This window comes from Rutidosis leptorrhynchoides, chromosome 4 (genome assembly GCF_046630445.1).
Source record: "Rutidosis leptorrhynchoides isolate AG116_Rl617_1_P2 chromosome 4, CSIRO_AGI_Rlap_v1, whole genome shotgun sequence".
Classification (NCBI taxonomy): Eukaryota; Viridiplantae; Streptophyta; class Magnoliopsida; order Asterales; family Asteraceae; genus Rutidosis; species Rutidosis leptorrhynchoides.
In genome coordinates, this window is record NC_092336.1 from 365,838,962 (window position 1) to 365,859,898 (window position 20,937).

The 20,937-nt window shown below is 32.8% G+C and overlaps 1 protein-coding gene across 1 annotated transcript; it reads right to left on the reverse strand.

The window, feature by feature from the left end:
- Positions 1-589: 589 nt before the first annotated feature.
- Positions 590-1,135, reverse strand: LOC139841809 (uncharacterized). Its single transcript, XM_071832007.1, has one exon. It carries the CDS (start codon positions 1,133-1,135, stop codon positions 590-592), a length of 546 nt encoding a protein of 181 aa, XP_071688108.1.
- Positions 1,136-20,937: the final 19,802 nt, after the last annotated feature.

Below are 20,937 nucleotides of genomic sequence, written 5' to 3' on the forward strand. Positions count from 1 at the left end.
TGAGATCCCATGCAACATTAGTGATAATGGTTAACAAAAATGCTAGTATGTTGGCTCTTATAAATGAGCATTTATCTTACATATAAATGGGTCATAATCCATTAATAATTGAGCTAATTAAATAGTCAACTAGCTAGAGTAGGGTGGGCTAAAGTCCAACAAGGTAGAAAGTCCAACTAGACTAACTAGTAAGCATAAGTAAATTACTAAGCGAAATTAAGCATCCAAAAACCCAAGTGATTGTTATTAGGAAATAACAATTAGTATTACGTAGTCATAATATTCCGATTATGACCAAAGTTAAACGTGTACCAAGTACATAGCTCGTTTCAAACGTCAAGTGACACCAACGGTCATAAAAACATTTAGGGATCAAGTTAAGTGATTACACACTTAATAGCACGTTGTAAGATATTAACGAAAGTAATTAACATGAAATAAGATACTAGAGCATCATATAGCTCAGTACGTATAATTACGCAGTTTCGTGAAAACAACAAGCACAAAAGCAAGTCGAAAAAGCCGGGTCGTTACAACAAGAAAACCATTGAAGCCAATCCATCTTGAGACCCTTGTTGCGCCGCGAAACTCACTCGAAGGAAAGGATTTGAATCTCATTAACTAAAGATGAAACCGTCTCAATCTTATTTTTGAAGACTTTCACATTCCTATTCTTCCAAAGAGTATAACAAACCACCCAACATACCGCTTGCCAAAACGTTCTTTTACTATCATAGGCTAGATTACCGAAAGTTCCACTAAAAATATCACCATAACTAAAGATTGTTGAATCATATCCCCACCAATGAAGCACTTTTGACCATGTATATTTTTCAACTTGACACGTGAATAAGATGTGCTCCACCGTCTCGATATCGCCATCACAAATCGGGCATCGAACACTATTTAAATTGATTCCCCATTTATCCAATGTCACCCTCACCGGGATATAGCCCAATCTTGCACGCCAAATGAAGACCTCAACTTTTTTTGGAACCAAGCTATTGCGATAAGTTTCAATCGAATTAGGATCCCTAGTTAATGTTGCGTTATCAATTAAAACCGAACACACCTTCACCGTAAAAATCCCTTTCGAATCCAACATCCAAAGCCAACTATCCCTTTTGCCAACCATAAGTATGGTGGGCCTTACCAGCCCAACCAACTCGTCTAATTCAGCCCCTGTACAGCCCAAAGGAGTGTAAGCCCAGGTACCGAGTGTAACATCCTCAGACAGGGCTTAGATGTAAGATGACCTTTTCGCCCTTAGGCATAATTGTGTGGTTGATTATGATTTTATTTTAGTTGAATAGTTTATATTATTTTATTATTTGGTTAAGACCATTTTGTGATAAGGGTCACAGAACATGTTCGTTTATTTAATTTGGACTCCATTAAGGTAGTCAAATTAAGTACGAAAGTTATCAGATAACCGGTAAATACCTGTGTGTGATGGGATATGGGATTTTAACCCAATTTAGTATATAGTGCTATCTTTTTCTTCTCATTTCTCCCTTTCTCTAGAATTTTCTCCAAATTACACCATACTCACTTCATCTTCACCATCAAACCCTAGATTGCTAATTAGTGTTCTAGAGCTCAAATCTTATGTATCATCTTGTTTCTTACGATTTACTGAATTTATTGAGGTTAGAATTAAAGTGTGTCAAGATTTAATCTTTGAGAAATTAAGATTTTGGTGTCAAGTTTGTTAAAAGTGCAAATTGGGTCAAAATGGTTGATTTTGATGTTGTTAGTGTCCAAATCTTGTGGGTTTGTGTTTATTGATATTTAGTGTAGTCGATTTGGTTAGTTTTGAGGTAAGAAACGAGCTCTAGAGCAAGAAATGGCAAATTTTGGGTTAAACCCGTGACTGTGTTCATCTTCCTCATCAGATGAACACACTCGGTCGAGTGTCTCCTGACACTCGATCGACTGTGTAGACGATCGACCGGTTGAGTGACACACTCGACCGAGTGTGTCTGAGTTCTAACCAGATGACTTATTTTACTCAGTCGACCGTGTGTGAGAACACTCGATCGAGTATGTAGACACAGTCGACGGACTGTGTGAGCCAGTCGACCGAGTGTCTTTAAGGGCAGAATATTTTACTAAGTGTTGATGTCTAGCCGTTATGATGTCCGTGTGACTTATGATAATTAGGATGTAAATTCTGAAAATGCATAAGTGTTAGGTGGACTTTTAGTGACACTTTTTATGACTGGTTTTCTCTACTGTGCTGTTTTGTGTTATCGGAGAGAAACTAACTTGATTTGCCTTATGTTCAGGTGATAAGGATAAGGAAGCCGCTCAGTGATAGATTATCTGAGCTAGTTGCTGGTATTCAGTGAGTGGGTCTATCTCCGGATAAAGTATTAAGTAGCTGACACGCTACTTGTTCAGACTCTTTATTACTCTGTTTATGTTTAGTATGATTACCATGCGTAGTTAGATATTTCCATGGTAGTTAGGACGATAGCATGACTGTTTATCTGTGATCTTATGTGCGCACTGTTGGTTGGACACCAACCAAGGCGGCAAGGTTGGGAACCCACCGAGGCGGCAAGGTAGGGTTGATGTGAGGTTGACTGTGGTAGCCTGGTCGGGTCTTGATGTTACTGATTGTTCAGTATAGCATAGAAGGACGCATGTGTTGCGTCTGGACGGTTATGCAGTGGATTCAGTAAAGTAGACTATCGATAGACTGTAGCCTGATCAGCTAAGTTGTGTGCTCGTACAAGCCGCCGGTCCTCATATTGTCAGTTGTTGTTGTATGCTAGTTTAGGACGTTAGCATATCTGTGACCTTTGCATGTTCAGTTGCTTATGCTTGGTATGTTAGATAGTATCCATTCACTTAGCAGTTGTGCTAATTCCCCCACATTTTCACCCCTTGCAGGTTTAGGTACTGCTGGTTGGAAGGGTGATACGGACGGCTTTAAAGACATGTTTGACTATGTGATTAACTCTGATATTTTCTATTTTAATGATGTTTTCACGTAACACTGATGTTTTGGAATATTGTAATAACGTTAACTAAGTTGATTTGTTAATTATGGTTAGTAAATATTAACTAAGGTTGTTTTGGTAATTATGTAATTACTTTCGCAGTGTTATAAAAAAATAAAAAAATCAGGGTGTTGCAACTTGGTATCAGAGCGTGGTTTAGCAGCAAGTACGTGTGCGTATTTGTTCCTAAACCCTGAGTTTAGTCAAACATGTTAGTGGGATGGGGGCTAAGTGAATGTAGGATGTTTGTGCATGTTAGTGTTTAGTAAACTAACAGTCATCCACTAAGCTTTTGTGCGAGTGTTTTGTAGCACAGATGGCAGATAACAGAGATGTGAACGCTACGAACCCGATCCACCCCGGAACGTTCTGTGCTCCAGATGTGGAGGATGAGGCAGAGGTTTACGATGCTGATTATATGCATGAGCTTGAAAGTAAGTTTAAGGAAGCTCAGGAAAAGATTGCTGAGCTTGAGTTTGCTAGAAATTCGGGTAATGAGGATACACTACCGGGTTTTACCACTGCTCAATTGTATATCATACCACAGATAAACCAGAACCAGTATCAATACCCATTCCAGAATCAATTCCCTCAATACATCATGCCACCACAGAATTACTACCAATATCAAAATCCCATGATGATGAACCAAGTCCAGCCACCCATATATCACCAATCAGTTCCACAACAACAATTCCAACAATAATACCAGCCACCAAAAAGATGTACCTTTAAATAGTTCAGGGATTGTGGACCTTCTCCTTTCTTGGGAAGTACTGACCCAGCCGTGACTCTCAATTGGTTACGGGAGGTTTAAAAGGCATTTGACGCCTATCAGTGTGAGCCAGAATTAAAGGTGACTTATGCGAGCAGGTTGTTGAAAGATAAAGCAATGGTGTGGTGGGATTCTGTGATAGCTAGTGTCCCTCCAGAGCAAGTTAAAATAATTACTTTGGAACAATTTTACAGTAAGGTATGTGAGCAGTACTGTAATGTGTTTGACATGAACAGAATCAAGATGGAATTTTTGAAGATGCGGATGACACCTCAGATGTTAATTGATGAGGTGATTGAGAAATACATGGACAAGTTAAGGTTTGTGCAACAATGGGTGCCTAATGAACAATCAAGAATCCAACATTTTGTGAATATGATCTTGCTAGAATACAGGACCTTTGTGAGGTCAGCGCCGACGTTGTCTCAAGCTTTTGTGATGGCAAAGATAGTGGAAAGTGATGTAAGAGCAGCTAAGGGTATGTACTTTGGAAGTATTGCACCGCAGGGTAGTCAGGCTACCAGTCAATCGGGTTCGAAGTCTAAGAAATCGTTTCGATTTAGACAAAAGGGTAAAAGTAATCAAGGTAGCTCAGGTTCTGGTTCTGGTAAGAGAGAATGGTGTAAAGGTTGTAAGTCTTCTCACAGTAGGCAGTGTTCTGAGGAAACAAGAAGATGTTTGAGATGTGGTATGGTAGGTCATGAATCTCAGGGGTGTTCCTTCAGAGAGAATGTGTGTTGGAGTTGTCATCAGCCAGGTCATCATTCAGCAAGTTGTCAGGCGTCAAAGGGCGCAAGTTCCGGGGCAGGGTCAGGGGCGCGTTCGACATCTGTTGGGGGTTCCACAGCCTCTAGTGGACAGAAGAGGAAGAACCCGCCGACTGCGGAAGCCAGGGCCTTTCAGATGACAGTGGAGGCCGCAACTAATAATGATGACGTCATAACGGGTATGTTCTTGATCAACTCAATACCTGCTAGAGTATTGTTTGATTCGGGTGCAAATAGGACGTTTATGTCTATAGATTTTTGTACTAAGTTAGGGTTACCTGCTACTGTGCTGCCTGAGCTTTTTAGAGTAGAGGTAGCTGACGGTAAGACGGTTCCAGTCATAACGTATGTGTCTGGGGCTAGTATAGAAATTGATGGTAGACCGCTTGTTATGTCCCGTTTAGTGTTGCCTATCCCTAGTTTTGACATACTGTTAGGGATGAACTGGATGAGCCTGCATAAAGCCCACATTAAGTGTGATAAGAAGATTGTGACCTTTCATTTGAATGATGGAACCCGTATTGTGGCCCGAGGGGAACGAAGTGGGCTCAGTTTTCCATTGATCTCTATGATGAAGGCGAAGAAGTCACTTTCTAAAGGGTGTGAGTCTTTTATGGATTATGTTATTGACGCTAAGATAGAGAAGAGATATGTTCCTGATATTCCAGTGGTTTCAGAATTTCCTGAGGTATTTCCTGACTAATTACCGGGGTTACCGTCGGTAAGAGAAGTAGAGTATAAGATTGAGTTGGTTCGGGGAAGAACTCCAGTGGCTAAGGCTCCTCATAGGTTAGCACCTTCTGAAATCAGAGAGATGATGTCCCAGATGCAAGAATTGTTAGACAGAGGGTTTATAAGACCAAGTTCTTCGCCATGAGGTGCGCCGATGTTGTTTGTAAAGAAGAAAGACAGTACTCTGAGAATGTGTATATATTATCGAGAATTGAATAAGAGAACGGTTAAGAATAAGTATCCGTTGCCTAGAATCAATGATCTGTTCGATCAGCTTCAGGGTGCATCATACTTTTCGAAAATAGATCTTAGATCCGGATATCATCAGGTTCGGGTTGCAGAATCAGATATACCAAAGACAGCGTTCAGAACGAGATATGGGCATTATGAGTTCTTGGTTATGCCATTTGGGTTGACGAATGCTCCGGCAGTCTTCATGTATCTAATGAATAGGGTTTGCAAACCATATTTAGATCAGTTTGTTATTGTCTTTATCGATGATATATTAGTATATTCCAAGACAGAGGCTGATCATGCGACACATCTTCGATTGGTGTTAGAGTTGTTAAAGAAAGAACAGTTATATGCTAAGTTCTTGAAGTGTGAGTTTTGGCTTCGAGAGGTGCAGTTTCTGGGTCATGTTATCTGTGAGGAAGGTATTAAAGTAGATCCATCAAAAATAGAAGCGGTAATGAGTTGGAATTCGCCGAAGACGCCGACAGAAGTTAAGAGTTTCTTGGGTCTTGCGGGTTATTATCGCCGATTTATAAAAGATTTTTCGAAAATAGCGGGTCCGTTAACTAAATTGACCAGAAAAGACGTAAGTTTTGAATGGAGTGATCAATAGGAACAGGCTTTTCAGACGCTCAAACAGTTGTTGTATCAGGCTCCAGTGTTAGCATTACCAGAGGGTTCAGCCAATTTCATGGTTTATTGTAATGCGTAAATTGCCGGGTTGGGGTGTGTACTGATGCAGAGAGATAAAGTTATCGCATATGCTTCTCGTCAGTTAAAGACACATGAACGTAATTATCTAGTTCATGATTTAGAAATGGCTGCAGTGGTATTTGCGTTGAAGCTATGGAGACATTACTTATATGGTACAAAGTGTGTGATATGTACAGACCATAAGAGCCTCCAGTATATTTTCACGCAGAAAGAACTGAATATGCGACAGAGACGATGGATTGAGCTTATAAAAGAGTACAATTGTGAAATAAAGTATCATCTAGGCAAAGCGAATGTTGTTGCCGATGCTTTGAGTCGTAAAAAGACTGTGGAGACCGTGAAATTTATGAGAACCGAAATAGTTTCAGATCTAATTGAACATATAAGACAGGTTCAAGCCCAAACTTTATTGGAGGAAAATTTAAAGACTGAATTAATGACCAAAATTAAAGACCAATTACTGACGATTCCTGTGGACTTAAGATGTTTAAGAACTGAATTTGGGTGCCTATGCTTGGAGATTTAAGAAAATTGATCTTAAATGAAGCACACAAATCGATATTGACTGTCCATCCGGGTAGTACCAAGATGTATAACGACTTGAAACCGATGTATTGGTAGCCAACAATAAAGAAAGATGTTGCTCATTTGGTAGAAATATGTCATGTTTGTGCTCAAGTTAAAGTAGAACACCAGAAACCCTATGGTTCATTACAACAATTGAAAATTCCAGAGTGGAAATGGGATCATATTACGATGGATTTTGTAACCAAATGGATTTTGTAACCAAATTACCTAGATCTCAGAGAGGTAATGATACGATATGGGTAATTGTTGATCGACTGACAAAGAGTCCTCATTTCTTAGCAATAAAAGAGACGGCCTCGTTGAGTACTTTGGTAGAATTGTACTTGAAAGAGATAGTTATTCGACATGGGGTTCCGTTATCTATCGTATTCGACACGGATTCTAGATTTGTGTCTAACTTCTGGAACAACTTACAGAAAAGTTTAGGAATGAGAATAAATCTGAGTACAGCATATCATCCACAGACTGACGGTCAGAGTGAACGTACAATACAGACACTAGAGAATATGCTTAGGTCCTGTATGTTAGAGTACGGTGGTCCGTGGGATATACATCTACCTTTGATCGAGTTCACCTACAATAATACTTATCATTCAAGTATTGGTATGCCACCTTATGAGATGCTGTATGGTCGCAAATGTAGAACACCAACTTGTTGGTTAGAAGCTGGAGAGAAACAATTTGCAGGTCCAGAATTAGTTCAAGTAACAGCTAACAAGGTAGCAATAGCACGTGAAAAGTTGAAAGCGGCACGTGACAGATAGAAAACGTATGCTGATCCATGTAGACGTCCAGTTAATTTTGAGGTGGGTGATCGTGTTTACTTAAAAGTTTCGCCATGGAAGGGTGATATCAGATTTGGTAAGCGAGGTAAGTTAGCTCCGTGGTACATTTCATTACCCGTCCTAATTCATCTGGACGAAGTCCATATCGATTACAAATGATTCACAATAGTTGATTTCATTGAGAGGTATTTGACCTCTATATGTTACATTTTATAAACATTGCATTCGTTTTTAAAAGACAAACTTTCTTTACATCGAAAATTGACAGGCATGCATACCATTTCATAATATCCACTATCCAACTATAATTGACTTAGTAATAATCTTGATGAACTCAATGACTCGAATACAACGTCTTTTGAAATATGTCATGAATGACTCCAAGTAATATCTCTAAAATGAGCAAATGCACAGCGGAAGATTTCTTTTATACCTGAGAATAAACATGCTTTAAAGTGTCAACCAAAAGGTTGGTGAGTTCATTAGTTTATCGTAATCAATCATTTCCATAATTTTAATAGACCACAAGATTTTAATTCCATAAACACACATATCGTATCAGGCATTTTGCAAACTACATAGAGATAAAAATCATTCATATGGATTGAACACCTGGTAACCAACATTAACAAGATGCATATAGAATATCCCCATCATTTCGGGACACCCATCGGACATGATAAACTCGAAGTACTAAAGCATTCCAAATTCCAGAATGGGGGTTGTTAGTTCCCGTAGATCTACCTTCAGGATTCGGGTCAATTAGGGGTGCACTAATTCTCAAAATTAGTGATGTTCCCTAATTCTTAGATTACCAGGCTAAAAGGGGCATATTCGGCTTCGATCCATTCAACCATATAATGTAGTTTCAATTACTTGTGTCTATTTCGTAAAACAGTTATAAAAATAGCGCATGTATTCTCAGTCCCAAAAATATATATTGCAAAAACATTTAAAAAGGGAGCAAATGAAACTCACGATACTGTATTTTGTAGTAAAAATACATATGACGAAACTGAACAATGTAGGGTTGGCCTCGGATTCAAGAACCTATATCATTTGTATATATATTAATACACGTAATTGTAATTGAATAAGTATATATTTATAATTTATTAATTATATCATTTTTATATAATAATATATATATGTCTCATATATCCTTCTTGTATATAAAAATATTAAATTTAGTTATGCTATATGTATTAGATATATTTATATATAAATATCATTTGTTGGTTTAAGTAGTATTTTAAGATAATATTTTAAGTGATAACAATAATAATAATGATAGTACTAATATTAATAATTCTATGAATGACAATATTTATGATAGTTTTTATAATAATTCTCATGATAATAATAGTAGTTTTTAATAAAATGCATAATCTAAAATAATAGTAATTAAAATATTAATTATTGATAATAATACTTAATTCTTTAAAATAATAATAATTATAAAAATATCTATTTTACTACTAATGTTAATAATGATAATAAGTTTAATTATAACCATACTAATAATCGTATTAACAATAATAATGATATTATTACTAATACTTCCGTTGATAATAATGATAATAATACTAACAACTATAAATTGATACTAATAATGATATTTATAATAATAAAATGAATTATGTTCATAATAATGATAATAATAATAATGATAATCATAATATTCATAACACTTAATAATAACAATACTAATAATAATAATACTATTACTTAATAACAATACTAATACTCATATTAACAATATTACCAATATTACTCATAATAATAATACTTATAATACTAAATACAACAATAATAATAATCAGAACAATAATAATAATATTAATAATAATAATAATAATAATAATAATAATATTAAAAATAATAATAATAATAACTTGATAAATGAACTACCTTCAAAGACTCCCAAAAAGAATAATAAGCTGTCCAAGCTGGGACTCGAACCCGCGACCTCCCGCTAACCCGCTCACAACACCCTGCCACTCCTCCAATTCCTTATTTCTGTTTTAATACCCCAAGTTAAACAATTAACGCGTTTATATTTTTGTATCCTCTTCTTCATTCTAAGTCGACCAAGCAGGAATTAAGAACACAATGAGTTTAGGATTTAATTAAGTTTTGAAAGTGAAATGTGATCAATCCAGATGTGGGTGAGTTGATTTATCAACACAGAAAAGAAATAAAAAAAAAATTAAAGGCTGTAACAGCCATTTTATGAACTCGAAGAACACTCCAATCAATATCAAAATTACGAACGTTTTAGATTAAAGTTTCTACATGAAAATAGTTTCAAATCAAATCTATAAACTTTCTGTAACCTCAATTTATCTTAAAACTTTAAAATGAATTCGAATTTTTCCAAAATTGATTTGTTTGACTTTTTAAAATAAAAGTTTGACTCTATAATTAACGATCAATACAATGAATTGGAATCTCATTATTTGCAGATAGTTTAAGTAATATGTTCCTAACAATACCTCATTAATAGATTTTGAAATTGATTTCGTAGTCGTTCAATTTGAAAAATTGGAAACAAGAACAGGGTCGGCCTGTGTTCTTGCGTTTTTCCGTTTAAGATTCAATTAATTAAAACATGTGAAAATGATAATTGATTTTTGAGAGTGTGTAGTTGATTGAATGTGTAATGGCTGAGCAATTCAATTGTTTATGTCACAATGGAAGTCGTCTGCTAGTTAATTACAACAGAAAAATAAATAAATAAAAAAAAGAAAAAATAAAGTTTGAAACCGATGTTTAACAACACTTTGGATTCATCCTTTGATTTTCTCTGATTTGTATGAGTCTTGTGATGGAAGGACAATTCAAAAACAGTTGGATAGCTACCTGAAACCGATTTGACTCTAATTTTTGTATATACGTTTTTTTATAAAATTATTTGATATTAATAATATTTCCATTAATTAAATAAAAATACTGAAATAATAATATCATAATAATACAGATAATAATTATTTTAATAATATTTATAATATTAATAACAAAATAATACTAATAATAAGTATAATGATAAAAATATTTATAATAACTTTAAATGATAATTTTTAGTAACTAGATTAATAATGATGAGTTGTAATCACTTGAATCCAATAATTTGCTTGAAATTCAACGGACCAATCAGAGTGCGACATGTGGCGCAACAATCACATGTGATTGAAAAAAAAATTAAAATTTTTTTTTATATTTTTTTTTGAAAAAAAATTATTTTGAAAAAAATTTTTTACAAATTTTTTTTCCGAAAATTTTTAATTTTTTTTTAAATTTAGCATTTCAAACCCAATCACATGTGATTGTAAAACACAATCACATGTGATTCTGCATGTCAAATCCAATCACATGTGATTGAAAAAAAAAATTTCAAATTTTTTAAAAAAAAAAAAATTTCAACAAGAAACAAACTTTAATTCGGTGATTTGATTAAGCTTATTAGTGTTTCGTGATCATATCTTTAAAATTTCAGACTTTAATTCAGTGATTTGATCAAGTTTTGATCAAAAATTTGGTGTTTAAAGGTTTTAGCACACATTTACTGAAATTCGTCATTTTACTAAATAAATTGTTTTTTCAATCACATGTGATTGGATTTGACATGTAGAATCACATGTGATTGACATGAAGAATCACATGTGATTTACTGCATGAAAAAAAATTCGGGAAAAAAATTAAAAAAAAAAATTTTGAAATTTTTTTTTTTTTGAAAAAAAAAATTTGAATTTTTTTTGAAATTTGTTTCAATCACATGTGATTATCGCACCACGTGTCGCACTCTTATTGGTCCCTTGAATCTCAACTTAAAAGTTGGTTTCATTTGAATATTTTTCTAATAATGATAATAATAACTATAAAATCAATAATAATAATATCATTAATGATAATAATTATAATAATATTAATATTATTAATGATAATAATAATATGAGTTCTAATAATATTATAATAATTTATATATATCGAATTCATATCTATAGATTATATATTTAAAATAATGATATTAATAACACTAGCATTGATAGTACTTATTGAAAGTAATATTATTATAACAACTATATTTATAATTAAATTTTCATATATTGGTATTACATTTCATTGGTTATATAATATCTATTATGTAATAAATTATTTTGAGTATTAAATTCTTATACATTTTAATACATATACATTGTACCTATAATAATTATGTACAGAAATCCTATATATCTATATACATTAATTTTAATAACATATTATTTATTTTGCATACTATTCTACATATTTAAATCAAATGATTAAATGGTTTTATATTGATTCAGGTTAATATATACATTTATTCTTTTATATTATATATATATATATATATATATATATATATATATATATATATATATATATATATATATATATATATATATATATATATATATATATATATATATATATACTTACACATAATTGTTCGTGAATCGTCGGGAATAGTCAAAGGTCAAATGAATATATTAAACACAGTTCAAAGTTTTTAAGATTTCAACATTACAGACTTTGCTTATCGTGTCGAATTCATATCAAGATTAAGTTTAAATTTGGTCGGAAATTTCTGGGTCGTCACAGTACATTGGACCGTTCAAGATTATCCAGAGGGTTAATGTTCAGACGGTTGTGCTAGAACTTCCAGTAGAGTTGGCAGGGATACACAACACATTCAATGAGTGTTATCTTAGAAAGTGTAAGGTTGATGATGAGACACAACTGGTTCCATTGAGTGATTTGAGGGTGGACCTGAATCAAAGGTTAGTTGAAGAACCGGTTAGGATTGTTGATAGGAAAATAACAAAGCTGAGAAAGAAAGAGATCCATATGGTGCTTGTTGAGTGGAAGCGCAGTTTAGGCTCGAACCTTACGTGGAAGACCGAAGAGCTGATGAAAGCTCCACGTCTGTTTGACAAGACCAGATTCTGAGGATGGAATCTTCTTAAGGGGGTGGATTTGTAACATCCTCAGACAGGGCTTAGATGTAAGATGACCTTTTTGCCCTTAGGCATAATTGAGTGGTTAATTATGCTTTTATTTTAGTTGAATAGTTTATATTATTTTATTATTTGGTTAAGACCAGTTTGTGACAAGGGTCACAAAACAGATTTGTTTATTTAATTTGGACTCCGTTAGGGCAGTCAAATTAAGTACAAAAGTTATCTGATAACTGGTAAATACCCGTGTGTGATGGGGTATGGAATTTTAACCCAATTTAGTATATAGTGCTGTCTTTTTCTTCTTATTTCTCCCTTTCTCTAGATTTTTCTCCAAAATACACCGTACTCACTTCATCTTCACCATCAAACCCTAGATTGCTAATTAGTATTCTAGAGCTCAAATCTTGTGTATCATCTTGTTCCTTACGATTTACTGAATTCATTGAGGTAAGAATTAAAGTATGTCAAGCTTTAATCTTCGAGAAATTGAGATTTTGGTGTCAAGTTTGTTAAAAGTGAAAATTGAGTCAAAATGGTTGATTTTGATGTTGTTAGTGTCCAAATCTTGTAGGATTGTGTCTATTGATGTTTATAGTCGATTTGGTCAGTTTTGAGGTAAGAAACGAGCTCTAGAGCAAGAAATGACGAATTTTAGGTTAAACCCGTAGCTGTGTTCATCTTCCTCATCAGATGAACACACTCGGCCGAGTGTCTCCTGACACTCGACTGACTGTGTAGACGATCGACCGATTGAGTGACACACTCGACCGAGTGTGTCTGAGTTCTGACCAGATGACTTATTTTACTCAGTCGACCGTGTGTGAGGACACTCAACCGAGTGTGTAGACACAGTTGACCGACTGTGTGAGCCAGTCGATCGAGTGTCTTTAAGGGCAGAATATTTTACTAAGTGTTGACGTCTAGCCGTTATGCTGTCCGTGTGACTTATGATAATCAGGATGTAAATTCTGAAAATGCATAAGTGTTACGTGGACTTTTAGTGACACTTTTTATGACTGATTTTCTGCACTGTGCTATTTTGTGTTAACAGACAGAAACTAACTTGATTTGCCTTATGTTCAGGTGATAAGGATAAGGAAGCCACTCAGTGATAGATTATCTGAGCTAGTTGCTGGTATTCGGTGAGTGGGTCTATCTTCGAATAGAGTATTAAGTAGCTGACACGCTACTTGTTCAGACTCTTTATTACTATGTTTATGTTCAATATGATTACCATGCGTTAGATATTGCCATGCTAGTTAGGACGATTGCATGAATGTTTATCTGTGATCTTATGTGCACACTGTTGGTTGGACACCAACCGAGGCGGCAAGGTTGGGAACCCACTGAGGCGGCAAGGTAGGGTTGATGTGAGGTCAACCGTGGTAGCCTGGTCGGGTCTTGATGTTACTTATTATTCAGTATAGCATAGAAGGATGCATGTATTGCATCTGGACGGTTATGCAGTGGATTCATTAAAGCAGACTATCGGTAGACTGTAGCCTGATCAGCTAAGTCGTGTGTTCATACAAGCCGCCGGTCCTCATATTATCAGTTGTTGTTGTATGCTAGTTCAGGACGTTAGCATATCTGTGACCTTTGCATGTTCAGTTGCTTATGCTTGTCTGTTAGATAGTATCCATTCACTTAGCAGTTGTGCTAATTCCCCCACATTTCCACCCCTTGCAAGTTTAGGTACTGCTGGTTGGAAGGGTGATACGGACGGGTTTGAAGACATGTTTAACTATGTGATTAACTCTGATGTTTTCTATTTTAATGATGTTTTCACGTAACACCGATGTTTTGGAATATTGTAATAACGTTAACTAAATTGATTTGTTAACTATGGTTTGTAAATATTAACTAAGGTTGTTTTGGTAATTATGTAATTACTTCCAATGTGTTATAAAAAAAAATCAGGGTGTTACACCGAGCCCATTACCTGCGAACTCAGCCAGCTTATCTCTGATGTTGATGCCCTTGTTATTCTCGAGTCGAAACAGCTTCTTGAACCTGCTTTTGAAACAAATATTTCCAACCCAAGTGTCATCCCAAAAAGAGATATCCTCCCCGTTCCCGATCGTACGTGTGAACGAGTTAGAGAAAGGAACCCCTAACCCGTCCACAATCTTTCCTGCATCACAAATATTATACCAGAGGCTAGCATTTGGTTTTCGAGCAAGCCCGTTGCCAAACACAAGACCTCCATTAGTGTCATAGATGCTACTAATAATGTTAGCCCACAAAGTGTTGGTTTCGGTTTTGAACCTCCACCACCATTTACAAAGAAGTGAAAAATTATAACTTTTTAAAGACATGATATTTAAGCCTCCTTCTTCGTGAGGATGAAGGATTTTTTTCCCATTTGACCCACGATAATTTAGAAGTAGAACCCGTCCCGCCCCAAAAAAGTTCCGTCTCACACTCTCAAGATATTTTAGCACACAAGGAGGGGCACGAAAGAGCGAGAAGTAGTAGAGAGGTAGGCTAGAGAGAACCGACTTAACAAGAGTTAAACGGCCACCGAATGAAACCATTTTAGCTCTCCACTCCGCTAACCGCTTGTTGAATTTCTCGATCACAGGGGACAAATCATTCAGTTTCTTCATCTTATTGCCCACGGGAAGGCCCAAGTACATGAAAGGCAATTTACCGGCTACCCACGAACACCAAGAAGCAAGCTCTTCAACATCGCTGTTACTAATGCCGATTCTATATAGTTGACTTTTGTTATAATTCACCTTCAATCCCGAGGCACGCTCAAAACATACTAACAAATACATTAGATTACGAGCGTTTCGTCTACTCCATTCCCCAAAAAAATAGTGTCGTCTTCGTATTGCAAATGAGAAATAATCACCTTTTCATTACCGACCTCCACACCTTTATACAAACCTTTCTCAACCGCAACTTTTGTTAAAATATTAAGACCCTCCGCTGCAATAATAAAAAGAAAAGGGGAAAGGGGATCACCTTGCCGAACTCCCCTTTTAAGACAAAACTCAATGGTTGGAGATCCGTTAACGAGAATGGAAATTGAAGCCGAATGTAAATACGAAGCGATCCACTTACGCCATTTAAGACTGAAACCCATACACTCTATCACCTCAAGAAGGTAATTCCAATTAAGCGACTCAAAGGCTTTCTTGAAGTCCACCTTAAAAATGAGCCCATGTTTATTTTTATTTTTTTGAGATCATCCACCACTTCATTTGCAACCAAAACACCATCAAGTATATACGTGCCACCTAGAAACGCGCTTTGTTCTGAACCGACAAGTTGAGGCACCACCTTACGGATTCTCAAAGACAACAACTTAGCAATAATCTTATAATAGCTACAAATAAGACTAACGGGAAAAAATCACTAAAACTCAACGGATCTGATTTCTTCGGAATAAGAGAAACAAAGGAAGCATTGCACCCCTTCAAAAATTCACCAAAAGTCCAAAACCAATTAATCGCATTTATCAAATCCTCTTTAATTATATGCTAAAATCTCTTGAAAAATCCCAAGTTGAACCCGTTCGGACCAGGGGCTTTCGAACTACCACAACTTTTAACCGAATCCCAAATTTCCTCTTCCATGAATGGGGCTTTAAGGAGATCATTTTCAGCTGCCGTAATCGATTCGCAAATCAGCCCATCTAAGCTCGGTCTATCAAAGTTATGCTCCTCAAAGATGTTCTTGAAATGATTAAACGCAACATCCATGATAGTTGTGGGATTTTCACACCAAGACCCGTTAACGTTAATACCTCGAATATTACTTTTATTATATTTCCTCTTTAAAAAATTATGGAAATATTTCGAATTTTCATCACCATCGTTCATCCAACCAATGCGAGCCTTTTGTTTCAACATACCGGTCTTGATTTTCTCTTTTTCCATCCAAGTTTTTCTCGAATCAATCCATTTTACACGATAAGTCCTGATTCAGCCTTAACTTCAAGATCTAACACAAATTTTTTAGCCGACTCAATTTCACTATCGAGATTGGGAAAATGCGATTTACTCCACTCTTTAAGATCCCTTTTAGCCTTTGTAATTTATTACGAAAGACACAATCTTTTTGGTTACCCACCATAGGTCTCGACCAAGAATCGGTAATGAATTTTTCTATACCTTCAATCGAGAACCGATCATCAAAGAATTTAAAAGGTTTAGGTCCGAATTCAACCTCACCATCCGACATTCGAATAGGGCAATGGTCCGATACACTTCTATCTAAAGCCACCACTTTTAAATCGGCCCAATAATTAAGAAAGTCATCCGAGGCTAGAAATCTATCCAACTTACTCATCGTCACCCCATCATCGCAAACTCTAGTAAACTTCCTTCCCCCTAAAGGTAAATCCACTAAACAGTTTCTATCTATGAAATCGTTAAACCTCTTGGCGCGGTTTTCGAAAAACTCAACATTTAATCTTTCCGACATATCCCTAACTTCATTGAAATCCCCGCAAATTGAAGTGACCCGTCCTAATCCATAAGGACGAATATAATAACATATGATTACATCGCGAGGTATTTGACCTCTATATGATACTTTTTACAAACATTGCATTCGTTTTTAAAAGACAAACTTTCTTTACATCGTAAGTTGACGGCATGCATACCATTTCATAATACATCTAACTTTAATTGACTTAGTAATAATCTTGATGAACTCAATGACTCGAATGCAACGTCTTTTGAAATATGTCATGAATGACTCCAAGTAATATCTCTAAAATGAGCAAATGCACAGCGGAAGATTTCTTTTATACCTGAGAATAAACATGCTTTAAAGTGTCAACCAAAAGGTTGGTGAGTTCATTAGTTTATCATAATCAATCATTTTCATCATTTTAATAGACCACAAGATTTTCATTTCCATTTTTCATACATATACGTCCCATACATAGAGACAAAAATCATTCATATGGATTGAACACCTGGTAATCGACATTCACAAGATGCATATAGAATATCCCCATCATTCTGGGACAACCTTCAGACATGATAATTTCAAAGTACTAAGCATCCGGTACTTTGGATGGGGCTCATTGGGCTCGATAGATCTATCTTTAGGATTCGCGTCAATTAGGGTGTCTGTTCCCTAATTCTTAGATTACCAGACTAAAAGAGGTATATTCGATTTCGATCATTCAACCATATAATGTAGTTTCGATTACCTTTGTCTATTTCGTAAAACAGTTATAAAAGTGCATGTATTCTCAGTCCCAAAAATATATATTGCAAAAATATTTAAAAAGGGAGTAATGAAACTCACAATACTGTATTTTGTAGTAAAAATACATATGACGACATTTGAACAAGTGTAAGGTTGGCCTCGGATTCACGAACCTATATCCAGTATATATATATTAAAACATATAATCGTAATCGAATAAGTTTATATATTTTATTAGTAATAATATGCTTGTTATTTTAGTACCAGTTATATGTTATATTAATAGATAGATTATACATATTTATTATTTATTTTAATTAAATTAAAAAAAGTAATAATATCAATTAGTTAAATACTTATTAATACATTATATAATTCTAGTATATCTATACAAAATGTTATATTATAATTACTTGATGATTATAATAGCATAGGTTTTATCCAAAAAATATGTATTTTATATATAATTATGTTTATTCTTATATATATGTATATGTATATATATATATATATACATACATATATATATATATATATATATATATACATATATATATACATATATATATACATATATATATATATATATACATATATATATATACATATATATATATATATATATATATATATATATATATATATATATATATATATATATATATATATATATATATATATATATGTATATATATATAAACATTAGTTATATTTATAATTCACGTCTTATAATTATATTTACCATTTTACTAATGTTTCATTAAACCATGTTAAGCTATATATATATTTTATACATAATTCTCATTTATAGTCGTAATATATTTTGTACCTTAATACATGCCTAATTTATATGTAACTAATATTTACACCTTAAGGTTATAACAGTTGTTATATATTAAAAGTAGGTTCTTATTAATAATTATATTTAAGTTTAACCTTTATGAGTTTTCTATACATCTATATATATATATATATATATATATATATATATATATATATATATATATATATATATATATATATATATATATATATATATATATATATATATATATATATATATATATATATATATATATATATATATATATATTTTTAATCATCACAATCCTAATTTTCAAACTATCTTATCATATTATTTCATATTATATTATAAACTTTATGTACTAATCTTATTACTTATCATATGTACATACATATATTCAAACCCAATTCTTTATACTTATCTTTTCTTTACAATCATTTTCATATTATAAATTCATTTTCATATTTCAAGTTAGTATTACCTATTATACTAATTTCACATATCATAATGTGATCATTAACATTTACAATAACAATAATAATGTAACAATGATAAAAATAATAATAACAACAACAACAACAACAATAATAATAATAATAATAATAATAATAATAATAATAATAATAATAATAATAATAATAATAATTAATAATAATAATAATAATAATAATAATAATAATAATAATAAAAAAAGTAATAATAATAAAATGACTACCTTTAAAATAAGCCTCCTTAAAAAAAGCTGTCATAGCCCGAGCTCGAACCCCCAACCTCTCGTTATGCACAAACACCCTCAACCATTCACTTCATTCTGTTTTTCTGAATTTTACCCGTATTAATTATATATAAACGTTATCTTTCTGTTTTCCTATTTTGCTTCATTTTCTTCAAACTATTCGACCAGGGATCAATTCCTTTAAAAGTTATTAAATACATAATTTAGAATTTGAAATTAATACTGAAACATTAGTGAGTAATTAGATTAGTTAAAACAAAAAAAAAATATATAAGAGAGCTGTACAGCTCGTTTTAACCTCGCAAGAACTCAAAGATTAATTGTGGAATTAAGAACGTTTTAGGCCACGACTTCAACATAAAAAAGGTGTTAAATTGTTCCTAGAAACTTTAGGAATGATCAATTGATCCAAAAACCTCAAAACGAAATCGAATCTCTTCATGAACAAATTAGTTGACTTTTTAAAATTAACCTTTGACTCCAAAATTCGAATTCGATAGAAAGAATTGGAGTTTGAAACTTCACAGATAGTTTGAATGGACAATTCCTAACATCTCTGCATTATTACATTTTCAAAATTGTTTCGAATTCGATTTATGAGCAAAAAGTGAAGAAGCAGAGCAGTCGACAGTCTGTTTCTAATTTAAATTTGATTTGTTTTATTTTTCCATCGAATTGTATTAGTAGAAGTTTATATAGATACTAATAGATATAATTACAGCTAATGTAGTTAAATTAACATTTGTATTCTAGCTTGATTTGCTCGACAAGAAGATATTCTGTCAGAATAAAAGAAAAAAAAAATAAAATGGATAGTAACTGAATTTGTTTGTTTTTGGAACAATTGGAATCGTTTAGTACTAGCTGATAGACCCAAAACAAAATTATGATACAATTTGATAGCTAAGTGTAACAAGATCGTACGATTAATCAAGATTCATAGAATTTATATAATTTATATTAATAATAAATAATTATATTAATAATAATAATAATAATTATAAAATAAATAATAATAATACTAGAAATCATAAAGATGATAATAATTATATTATAAATGACAATAATAATATTTTCTATTAATAATAATTGTAAGAATAATAATGTTAATAATAATAATAATAATATTGATAAATATAATAATAATAATGATATAATAATATTGTTAATAACAATAATGATAATAATAATCATAATAATACTAATATTAATATAGCAAATTACATGTAATAGGTTTCATATCAAAATTTTTAATGATATTAATAATACTAATAATAATAATAATAGAAATAATAATAATGATAATAATATCAATAATACTATTATTAATAATCATAATTATAATAATAATTATAAAAATGATAATGATCATATTATTAATAATAATTTTTAATGATAATAAATAATAATAATACTTAGTAATAACAAGTTACATGTTTTATTTTTCATATCAATATAGTATATAAAAATACAAATAATAATACTAATATTAATATTAATACTAATAATGAGAGTAATACCAATATTATTGATATAACAAATTATGCTTATCAAATCTCATATTTATATATTATGTATTAAATTAATATTTATAATAATACTGATATCAATATTAATAATAATAATAATACTAATTATA